Here is a 12,147-nt window from a genome sequence, read left to right as displayed (position 1 = left end):
GTCTCCATGGTCAGCACATCCTTTCTTACATAAGGGGTCCAAAATTGCTCACAATACACTAGGTGAGGCCTCACCACTGGCTTTTAAAACCTCAACATTACATCCTGGCTTTTATGCTCTATAATATTTGCCCAAATGATGGTTGCACTCTGGAATGGGTGGTGGAAGCTGATACCCTCACAACATTACAATATAACTGGATGAACATCTGAATCACAGAACATTGAATGTTATGGACCAAGTGCTGGTAAATGTGATTAATACAAATGGGTTAAGGAATCATAGGGATATACAGCCCTGAAATAGGCTCTTCAGCCTACTAAGGCTGTTGTGATCATTGGCCACCCATTTACACCAGTCCTACATTAAATCCCATTTTCCTTTCTCATGAACTTCCCGCAGGCTCCTTCACTTACCCACATACTGAGGCAACTTGTAATGGCCAGTTAACCAACCAATGCATCCATTTTTAGCATTTGGGTGGAAACTAAAGGCACCTGGAGGAAACTAAATAGCCACAGGAAGAATGAGCAAATTGCACACAGACAGCACTTGAGTTCAGTATAGAACCAGATACCTGGCACTTTGAGATGGCTGCTCCACTACCTCTATGAACAGACCCTAACATACAAAGAATACAAACCCAATCTGCTTGGTATCTCTTGAAAAGACAGTCTCCTAAACATAAGAGATTCTGCACTGCAGATGCTGGAAAACCAGAGTAACGCACACAAAGCACTGTAGGAACTCCGTAGCTCATGCAGCATCTGCAGAGAGAAATAACTCGGATAAACCTATTTTGACTACCTCAATGTTGCAATATCCTTTCACAGGTTAGTTTAGCACTCCAAATGTAGGCTCACCAACATTGTACACAATTGTAACTACCGAGTCCCTCCAGCATTTTGTTTGTGTTACTGTGTTAATTGTGTAATAAAATATGAACATGACAATAAAGAAAAGAGAGAAATAACTTTCTACTGCAACTAAATGTCATGTTTAGCAATAAGCATGTGTGCATTGAGCTTTACTCACAGAGGTTCATAATGACTTTGATGTAGTTGTTGCTGAGGTTTAAGGAATCCAGTTTCTGAAGAGGCTCCAAGTTTTCTATTTTTTGAATGAGGTTTTGATGCAGAAATAGGCTGCGCAGCTCTGTCTGAGCGTCCAGGTTCCCGATTTTCAATAGGCCATTGCACTCCAACCACAGACACCTCAGTCCAGTGTACTCCTCCAGGTTCTCAATGTAGGAGAAACCTGCATAATGCAAAGCAGTACGTGCTAATTGAAGACACACAATTGGACAACTGGTGTGAGTGGCAACAACACTGGTAATAAAAGCTAAATTATATGTCGTATTCTCACATGTCTATAATACCATTAATTTCCTTCAGCCTACATTATATAGATTATTGCATTTGGACGGGAGTAAAAACTACCTACCATAAAATGAAATGAATATTTCTATTCAGGTGAGCTCTTCATTGGACATTCTACATTTTGCCTACCAAACTCATGGGGGAGTGGATAATGCTATCATCTACCTGCAGAGAACTCACTCCCACCCGGATGATGCTGGTGTCATTGTGAGAATCACATTTTTTGATTTCTCTAGTGCCTTCAATACAATCCAGCCACTTCTTCTGAGTGAGAAGCTGCAAAGGATTGGCATAGACAAATCCACTGTCTCTTGGATTACTGACTACCTGACAGATATACCCCAGTCTGTACAGCTGGGTAGTTCGCTGTCTGAGATGGTGGTGAGTGACACTGCAGCACCACATGGGACTGTTCACTGTACACCTCAGACTTTCAGTACAAATCTGAGTCTCCTCACTTGCAGACGTTCACTGATGACTCTGCGATGGTTGGGTGTGTCAGAGGGGCAGGAATTGAAGTACAGAGGACTGACGGACAAGTTTGTGGAGTGGTGCGGGAGGAGTCACCTGCTCCCAAATGTGATCAAAACCAGGGAGATGGTGTTTGACCTTAGGAAGAAGTGGACTGTGATGAATGTTGTATACATTCTGAGAGCAGAAGTTGCGGTGGTGGAGGAGTACAAATACTTGGGGGTTCACCTCAGCAACACTCCACTGGAAAACCAGCACCAAGGCTGCTTACGAGAAGGGGATGAGCAGACTATTTTCTAAGGAAGCTGAGATCCTTCAATGTCTGCAGCAGGATGCTGGAGATCTTTTACCAGTCTGTTGTAGCGAGTGCAGTCTTTGCGGCTTTATGTTGGGGGAGCAGCATCAGTGCTGGTGATGCAACAAGACTAAATAAACTCATCAAAAAAGCTGAATCCATCCTTGGCCACAACCCGGACTCTTTTGAGTTAGTGGTGGAGAGGAGGTCTCTAAAACAAACTGTTATCCTGTATAGACAACCTAGCACATCCTGTCCATGACCTACTGAATAGGCAGCGGAGCACCCTTTCCAACAGATTCATTCAGCTCTGCTGTCACAAGGATTGTTACAGAAAATCTTTCCTTCCAAATGCAATAAGCATATACAATAGTTCATCTCTGTGCAACAAGAGAACACACATCATAGTAGAATAGTCTCTTTTATTATTTCACACATTATTGCAAATTATTGCACATTGGTAAAATATTGTGTATATTAATATTCTGTACTTTGTTATTAGTTAAGTCTGCACTCTGCAAAATGGGTTTTTAAATGTTGCTGCTGTAATGAAAGAATTTCCCTCTTGGAAACAATAAAGCATTTATTATTATCTCCAGCCATCTTGGAACAACAGTAGTTTTCATACACACACAAATATGCAATAATGTATAAATGCTTTAATAGTTTACAAAATATAAATAAATAAAATAAAAACTAAAAGCCATGCTGGGATGCTGAAATTTACCTATGCGTGTAGCCTCAAGCCAATATATCCCTTTTATAGGCTTGCTTTTGTTAGCATCTACTTCCCTTCAGTTCTTGGAAAATAAAATTATATGTAATTCACAAATAGTATTTGAATTTCTGACTAACCTTTCTAATGCGTCAGTTCCTTGCTACGTTTTTCTTTCACAAAGTGTGGAAGTGTTCCTAAAATGGCTCAGCAGTTCAACAGAGCAGCCAATACAAACATTCAGAAACTATTGCCCACCGAGTCTTCAATGTTGAGTTTATTCTCATATGCATAATCACAAGTGCAATGAAAAAGCTAGTTGCAGCAACATCACAGGCACAGCTACAAATAAGCAGCATTCACAGGAAAGAAATATAACACAAATCAAGTATAAATTATGTACAATTTATGTTCAAGAAACTATTAAAATCACCTGAGGGGAAATTACATTCAAGATTATAACTGAATCAATTGTTTTGACTCCTTCTTTGGGCAACCAGTTAATGATGCAGATATAATGATGCATTACTTAAATAAAGTTTGCAAACCAAGGCACATTAATGAAGAACAGAATTATTTAAAAAAATCATATAGCATAGAAGGCAGCTCTTCAGACCATATAGTCTATGACAGCTCATGTGCCAACTAGCCTAATATTAATTTCCATCTTAGTCTTATAGGCTCTAACCCAGGTAGCGCACTGGCACAGAAAGTAATACTGTTGCCTCACAGCTCCATGGATCAGGTTCAATAGAGGCCTCAGACTGCATCTGCACTGTGGGTACTCCAATTCTGATATGGCAACTGTAATAGAGAATTGCTAAAGTAGAGTTAATGGGCATTTCTTTAACTCTATGACTATGTTGTTCCTTTTCACACCTTGTGGTGCATTGGGCAGCATTTTTGCTGTTTCCATAGCTGTCGACTTCTTTTCTATGAGGCCGAGTTGCTAGCTCAACGCTCAACACAGCACAGATGGAAAGCTTGCAAGGTGCCAGCCGGATTCGAACTCGGGACCATTCACTTCGAAGTCCGGTGCTGTTGCCACTACATCACTGGCCGGTTTAACTATAGCCATCGGAAAAAGATACCAACTGTCTTCCCTATAATTTTATAAACATCTGTCACTATCATAATGAATTAAATACTGAAAATTTTTAGGTATAGTTTTTGAAGCAACTACAATGTAGCTTAGTCTTAAACTTTCCTTCAGGTACTCTCCACTCACAATAAAATGGTCATGTCCACAACATCCAAATGTGAGGTGTCCTCCAACTACACTTGATCAGGGTACAACTCAGTCTTCAGAGGCTGGGAGAAACCAAACTACTCTTTCGGTATTACACAATTTTAACAATTTAGCTCATCTCCTACTACCTGAGTTACCCCAACCACAAACTCTTCCAGCTGCTACCATCCGGGAAACGGTACAGCAGCATAAAAGCCAGGACCAAAAGGCTCCGGGACAGCTTCTTCCACCAGGTCATCAGAAATCTTAACTCATGTTGACACAACTGTATTTCTGTGTTACATTGACTATCCTGTTGAACACATCATTATAAATTTCTATAAATTACACATTTAGACAGAAACGTAATATAAAGATTTTTACTCATATATATGAGGGATGTAAGTAATAAAATCAATTCAATTCAATTTCACTCAGAGCAAAGTACTGCGGATCCTAGAAATCAGAAACTAAATCAGAGAATGCTGGAAGCACGCTGCAGGCTAGTAGCATCTGTATTTTATGATTCTTTGAAATAATTTAACGGCAAAATGGAAATTCCATTCAGAACTGAAAATCTTTGCTGAAAGATTTAAACATGTGCTGGCCTAATATAGTCATAAACAACAGGAATTCTGCAGATGCTGGAAATTCAAGCAACACACATCAAAGTTGCTGGTGAACACAGCAGGCCAAGCAGCATCTGTACGAAGAGGTGCAGTCGACATTTCAGGTCGAGACCCTTCGTCAGGACTAACATATATATATATATATATATATATATATATATATATATGACATATATAACATAATATAGTCATAATCATACTTTATTGATCCCAAGGGAAATTGGCTTTCATTACAGTTGCACTATAAATAATTAAATAGTAACATGTAAATTATGCCAGGAAGTAAGTCCAGGACCAGCCTGTTGTCTCAGGGTGTCTGACCCTCCAAGGGAGGAGTTGTAAAGTTTGATGGCCACAGGCAGGAATGACCTCCTAGGACACTCTGTGTTGCATCTCGGTGGAATGAGTCTCTGGCTGAATGTACTCCTGTGCCCACCCAGTACATTATGTAGTGGATGGGAGACATTGACCAAGATGGCATGCAACTTGGACGACATCCTCTTTTCAGACACCACTGTCAGAGAGGGTAAAAAGTAATGGAACCGGCTGAAACATTAAAGTCAGGTTCGGAATGAATTGTGTTTTTGTCATATTTCTGTGGGCTCTGATGTTTGCAATGATATACACCTACTTTTAAATTCAGGATAAGGAAACAATACGATTACATCAACAAAATGAGGGTAACATCGATGACATTTTGCACCTGCCATCTTTTAATCCCATGGAAGTAATTCTCAGGTCAGACATTACTGGATAAGAATTTATGGATTTATTGAAATTAACACTAACCTTTATAGTGCAAATAGAGTGTGTCATTCAGATAAGGTGTCTGGTAGAGTTTCTGTTCCTTGCAGAGCTGTTTCAAGAACTGTTTTGTCATTCTGCAAAGAAAAAAGAATATTTGAGGTTCATAGCCAAGCCATACTTAATTGGCTGTGCGGGAAAAACAGAGAAGCGAATCCATTTTAATTTTTAAAAAATTCAAGATTCAAAATTGTTTAATGTCATTTCCAGTACACAAGTGTAAAGGAGAACAAAATAGTTGTTATTCCTGATCCAATGCAGGCCAGAAAGACAATCACAATAGGATAAAGAACACAAAAATATGCATACATAGGATAGATTGCACTGTAGTCAAATCAGAAAGAAAATCAAGAATTACAAAGTCAAAGTAGAGTTTATTGCCATATGCATAAGATATGTATGCACAAATGCAATGAAAAACTTGCAGAAACATCACAGGCACATAACAGCATTCACAAGCAAAACATAAACTAAACAGAAATTATACATGACATTCACAAGAAAGAACACAATTATAACAAAAAAGACAAAGTCGATTTTAATGCAAAGTGATCAAAGTGTTGTAAAACTGTAGTGATAGTGGTTGTGCTGATTGTTTCAGGAACCAGATGGTTGAAGGGAAATAGCTGTTCTTAAACCTGGTGGTGTGTGACTTCAGACTTCTGTAATTCACGATGGATGGTAGATAGTGTGGTCCAGAGAGGGGAGGTTTTTGATGACGGATGTTGCCTTCCTGAGGCCGTGCCTTCTGTGGGTACTGCCTATGCTGGGGAGGGATGTCCCTGTGATGTATTGGGCTGATGAATCCAGTACTCTCTGCAGCTTCTCACATTTCTGTGCAATTGAAATGCCATACCAGACCATGATACTACCAGTAAAGATACACTTCATAATGGTGACAAGATGCACCTCCTTCCCCTCCTGCTACTAAAGTAAAAAGAGTTCCTTGTGATTGCATTTCTGTACTGGACCTAGGACAGGTCTGATACATTAACACCAGGAATTCAAAGCTGCTGACTCTCTCCACACCAACCACTCAATGCATGCATTCCAATAGCTTGATCAGTACCATTTCAGACCTGTTAACCACTTGACACCAGTTCAGTGTTTGAGATGCCAATTTGGTATTGTAACAGCATACAGCACTAATTTAATCAAAGTCTAGTCATCAGGGTGTATCTAGTAGTTAAGCATACCAAGATGCTCCAAAAATCACATGGCAAATCCATTCATCATTGCCATCTATTGGGTTAATGCCACTGAAGTCACATTAATCTTACCTTAGTAGCTGAGCAGCACATTATCGCCATGAAGTCTGTCACAGCCAGAGTGACTGCTACAGGAAATGTAGCCTAAATTCCAATTTACAAGACTCTTGATAATGTGGGCACCCAGGAAATACTGATGCTCAGATGAGGGTAGCTACAAAATACCACTGTGACTTGTGACCAACTGTGAATGATTCCTGAAGGTTGATGTTCTACTATTTCAAGAGATGCCTTTGATTAATGACATTGCTCATGCTGCTTTATCACATGATATTTGAGCAGATGGCATTTACCTATTGTTTGCAAATGTTATTACACTTCGGTTTAAACATTTCTCAGGCTTCCAGCTGGTTACAGGTATGATTTTAACCGACATTTTGATCATATACTCTGCCATCTTCATCGGGGTGACTCCTAGGCTGTCTCGTCCAGTGGTATTAATACCCCCATCGCCCATTCCTCCTGATCGGTTAGTCCCCATCCAATCAGATTTCCGGCATCCCAGCTTGTTCACAATTGAATTCCAGTTCTTACTTAGCAAGATCTTCATCTTTGTTAAAATTTTTTTCCTTTAGTTTTACTTCAATGGCTTCCTTTACCAGGTGGTCCCAAAAACCACTGGTGCAGCACAAACAGCGTAATCGTCTTATTTCCTTGTGGAGACATTGTGGGTCCGAAAGAGTTTTCGCATGGTTAATCAGAGTAGAAAGAACCGCTCTACATTGGGAAGTGTGATGGTGGCTGTAATTGTTAAGATACAAGTCCATGTGAGTGGGTTTCCCATAGATGACATGTCCGAGGCTACTGTCCGGTTTCCATCACAACGTTCCTACAGAATGACTACAAGGTGAAGGAAATCAATTGAGCCCTTAAATGGGCAAATGGAAAAACCAGGAAACTTGACAATGAGGAGGAACCCGTCAGTACCGTCTCTCTTCCCTATATTTCCAAGGTTTCTGGAAGAATCAGGATCCTGAAGAAATACCGAATTAACATCATCCACAAGCCAGTAAGGAAGCTCAAATCACAGATTATGTGGGTCAAAGATGACCTGGGACTCAGGACGGCAGAGTTTACAGGATTCCCTGTGAATGCAGAGCAGGGTATATTGGCCAGATGGGACACACTATGGAAACCTGCATCAAGGAGCACAGGAGGTGTATCCGTTTAGGTTACCTGGAGGAACCAGCAGTAGCAGAATATTGCATTTGCAAAGCCCATAGGATTGACTTCGATGGCACAAAAACACTGTACCATGTCACTGGCTTCACACACCTGAAATAAAATTAAAGGAAAACAATTTTAACAAAGACAAAGGTCTTGCTGTAAGAAAGAACTGGAATTCAATTGTAAACAAGGTTGGATGGCAGAAACCTGACTGGATGAGGACTAACCAATCAGGAGGGATAGACGACGGGGTTATAAATACCACTGGACTAGACGTGCCCAGGCATCATCCCTGATGAGGATGGCCACATTTGTCATCAAAACATTGGCTAAAGTCAACACCTGTATCCGGCTGGAAGCCGAGAAGAGTTTATTCATCATATATAATAGGAAACCACTAGATCCTTTTTCACACTTCAGTTTAATATTTTCATTAACAATTAGTCACAAACATGCCAAACAACATAAGAAGCAAGCTCTGAAGTAATGTCACACTTAGTCACGAATGGCCACATAGTGAAGCGGCTTGCACAACACTATTACAGCTCGGGGCGTTGGAGTTCAGAGTTCAATTCAGGTGCCCTCTGTAAGGCATCTAAACGTCCTCCTTGTGAAATGCATAGGTTTTCTCTGGGTCCTCCAGTTTTGTCCCACTGTCCAAAGACTTACCAGTTAGAAGTTTAACTGATGATTGCAAATTGTCCTGTGATTAGGCTAGGTTTAAATTGGAGGGTGCTGCGTGATGCTGGAAGCTCCTGCTCTGTGATGCAATTCTCATTGATAGGGAGCACAACGAATCAGTACAAGAAAGAAAACTGAACCATTTGCAAGTACCTTCCGCCAAAAGTGCCAAGTTAATAATCCTATCTCGAATCCATCAGAGGTCAGCAGGATAGATGCTAGTCTATAATTAATATGATTTTGATAAATAGCTAGAGGTCGAAGGTGAAACAAGATCTTGACAGCATTGCACCAATAGTAGAGAAGACCTGTGCTGCAGAATTCGGCAGGCACCTGGTCCAGCTGTTAGATAGCTGCAGAGATGGAACAGCAGAGCACAGTATAGGCCCTCAGCCCACAATGTTATGCGGACCGTCTAACCTATTCTAAAAATTAATCTAACCCTTCCTCTCCTATACAGCCTTCCATTTTTCTTTCATCCATATTGAAGAGTCTCTTAAATGTCCCTAATGTATCTGCCTCTACCACCACCCTTGGTAGGGTGTTCCAAGCTCCTACCATACTCTGCGCAAAAAAACTACCTCCAGCATCCCCACTGTACCTTCCTCCAATCACCTTAAAATTATGTCCTTTCGTAGTAGCCACTTCCGCCCTGGGAAAAAGTATCTGACTCTCCACTCGATCTATACCGCCTATCATCTTGTAAACCTCTTAAGTCACTTCCCATGCTCTTTCACGAGTAAAACACGAGCTTCCTCAACTTATCTTCAATTACATGCACTCCAATTTAGGCAGCATCCTGGTAAGTCTCCTCTATAACCATTTTTAAAGCTTTCACATCCTTCCTATAATGAGCCAACCAGAACTGAACAGAATACACCAATCATGATCTAACCAAAGTTTTATAAAGCCACAACACTACCTCACGACTCAAACACAATACCCAAGCTAATGAAGGTCAACACACCATATGCCTTCTTAACCACGCTATCAACTTGCATGGTGATATTAAGGGAGCAGTTGAGATCATCTGTGATGTGAACTCCCAGGAAACTGGTGCACTTAACTCTGTCTACAGAGGAGTCATGCATTTGCAGAGGGGGATTTTTCATCTGCACCTTCCTACAGTCCACAATAATTTCCTTTGTCTTCTCCACAATCGGGTTTAGGCTATTCACACACCAATCCACCAGCCACTCCACTTTCTCTCTTTTTTGATAAAGCCAGCCCTCTGCTAACTTGATGACACTATTTGAGCTGGATCCTGCGATATAACCATGCATCAGCAGTGTAAACAGCAGTTGGCTAAGCACACAGCCTTGGGGAGAGCCAGTGCTCAGCGTAGAGAGACGAGGGATGTTCCTGTCTAAACAAACTGACTGTGACCTTACTGTTAAGAAATCCAGTATCCAATTGCAGAGGGAGGCGTTAAGACCCAGTGAGGACAATTTCCGTCAGTTTCTGGGTTCAGGCCTGCATTCTATCAATGTTCCGGTGTAATCTACAACAACCTTCTATACTATCCACAATGCCATCAACCTGTCTGTCATCAGCAAACTTACTAACCCAGCAAGTCTTCCACTTTTTCATCCACATCAATCATAAAAATTATGAAGAGCGGGTGTTTCACAAAAAGTCCCTGCAGAACACCATTGGTCACAGACCTCCAGGCAGAATTTGCTCCATCTACTATCATCCTCTGCCTTCTGTGGAGAAGCCAATTCTGAATCCATGCAACCAAGTTCTCCTGGATCCCATGCCTTCTAACTTCTGAAAGAGCCTACCATGAGGAACCTGTCAAACACCCTGGTAAAATCTGTATGCTCCATATTCACTGCTCTATTTTCATCAATGTGCTTTGTCACTTCAAAGAATTCAATCAGGCTTGTAAGGCCTCTCACAAACCCATGTCGACTATTTCAAATCAACCTGCGCTTTTGCAAATGCTCAGAAATCCTGTCTCAAAAGTTTACTGACGTAAAACCCACCGGTCTATAATTCTCAAGGCTATCCCTACTACCTTTTGTGAAGAATGTAACAACTTTTGCCATTCTCCAATACTCTGGTACTGCTCCTGTGGCCAGTGAGGGCACAAAGATCATTGGCAAGGATGCAGCAATCTCATCCCTCATTTCCCACACAAGTCTTCGATATACCAATCCAGCACCAGGGATCTACCTATCCTAATGATTTTCAAAACTTCCACCCCATTGTCTTTCTTAACATTGCTATGTTCCAGCACATCATCCTTTTTTAGTGCTGTCCATACATTCATCAAGATCCCTCTCACTGGTGGATATTGAAGCAAAATATTCATTAAGAACCTCCCCTACCTCCTCCAACTCCAGGCCTACTCTCACTCTAGTCTCACGCCTTTTCTTCACATACTTGTGTTCTACATAGTGCCTTGGGTTTTTCCTTAATCATACTCGTAAAGGTGTTCTCACGACACCTTCTAACTCTCCTAAGTCTATTTAATAGCTCCTTCCAAGCTACTCTGTAATTTTCTAAAGCCCTGTCTGACCATTGCTTCCTCAACCCAAGTATGCTTTGTTCTTTCCCGACTAAATGGTCCACATCTCTTGTCAGCCATGGTGCCTTCACCCTACTATCCTTCCCCTGCCTTAGTGGGACAAACCTATCCAGAATCCCCGTGCAAGTGCTCCCTAAACAACCTCTACATTTCTGTTGTGCTTTCCCTGAGTACATCACTTCCTAATTTATGCTCCCAAATTCTTGCCTAATAGCATCACAATTCATCCTCCTCCAAGTAAATGCCCATATTACCTGCTCCTATCTCTGTGCATAGCTATGGTTAAGGTCAGGGAGTTGTGGTCACTTTCTCCAAAATGTTCACCCACCAAGAAATCTGACAACCTCAGCAGGTTCATTGCCTAGTGCCGGATCCAATCTAGCTTCTCCCCTAGTTGGCCTATTTACATATTGTGTCAGAAATCCTTCCAAGGCACAGCTAACGAATTCCACCCCATCAAAACCTGTTATAATAAATAAAGAGGAGCTAATCAATATTATGGAAGTTGAAGTCACCATGGCAACATCCCTATTGTCTCTGTTCCTTTCCCAACCTGTCTTCTGAGCTGCTCCTCAGTGCTTCTGTAGCTATTGGGATGGTCTATAGAACGCTCCCAATAGTGACTGCTGCCTTCCTGACTTTCATCCATACTGATTCAGTAGACATCCCTCCACTATATCCTTCCTTTCTGCAGCTGTGATATAATCGCTGATTAGTAATGTCACCTCTTTTACCTCTCTTCCTGTACAGCCCTTTTGAAACATCTAAACCACAGGACATCAGAATCAGGTTTATTATCACCGGCATGTGGTGTGAAATTTGTTAACTTAGCAACAGCAGTTCAATGTAATACATAATATAGAAGCAAAAAACAAAATAAAATAATAATAAATAAGTAAATCGAGCAGCTATTCCTGACTTTATGACAGCCAAGTCTCTGTAATGGCCACAACATCGTAGTTGCACATGCTGACCCA

The 12,147-nt window shown here is 41.1% G+C and overlaps 1 protein-coding gene across 6 annotated transcripts in view; it reads right to left on the bottom strand.

The window, feature by feature from the left end:
• dnaaf1 (dynein axonemal assembly factor 1) overlaps window positions 1–12,147 on the bottom strand; it is a 162,423-nt gene that overhangs the window by 70,159 nt on the left and 80,117 nt on the right. For all 6 annotated transcript variants that reach the window (XR_011889223.1, XR_011889224.1, XR_011889225.1 and 3 more), the window contains exons 8-9: window positions 5,507–5,598; window positions 1,036–1,257 (exon numbers count right to left, since the gene is read on the bottom strand). Coding sequence is in view for 3 of the 6 variants with exons in the window: in XM_072279240.1 (XP_072135341.1) it covers window positions 1,036–1,257; window positions 5,507–5,598 (314 nt within the window). In the remaining 3 variants the exon portion in view is untranslated. The remainder of the gene's footprint in view (window positions 1–1,035; window positions 1,258–5,506; window positions 5,599–12,147) is intronic.

The sequence above is a fragment of the Mobula birostris genome, chromosome 15 (genome assembly GCF_030028105.1).
Source record: "Mobula birostris isolate sMobBir1 chromosome 15, sMobBir1.hap1, whole genome shotgun sequence".
NCBI lineage: Eukaryota > Metazoa > Chordata > Chondrichthyes > Myliobatiformes > Myliobatidae > Mobula > Mobula birostris.
The sequence above is the reverse complement of the archived record's forward strand: the minus strand, read 5'-3'. Positions and strand labels throughout refer to the sequence as shown.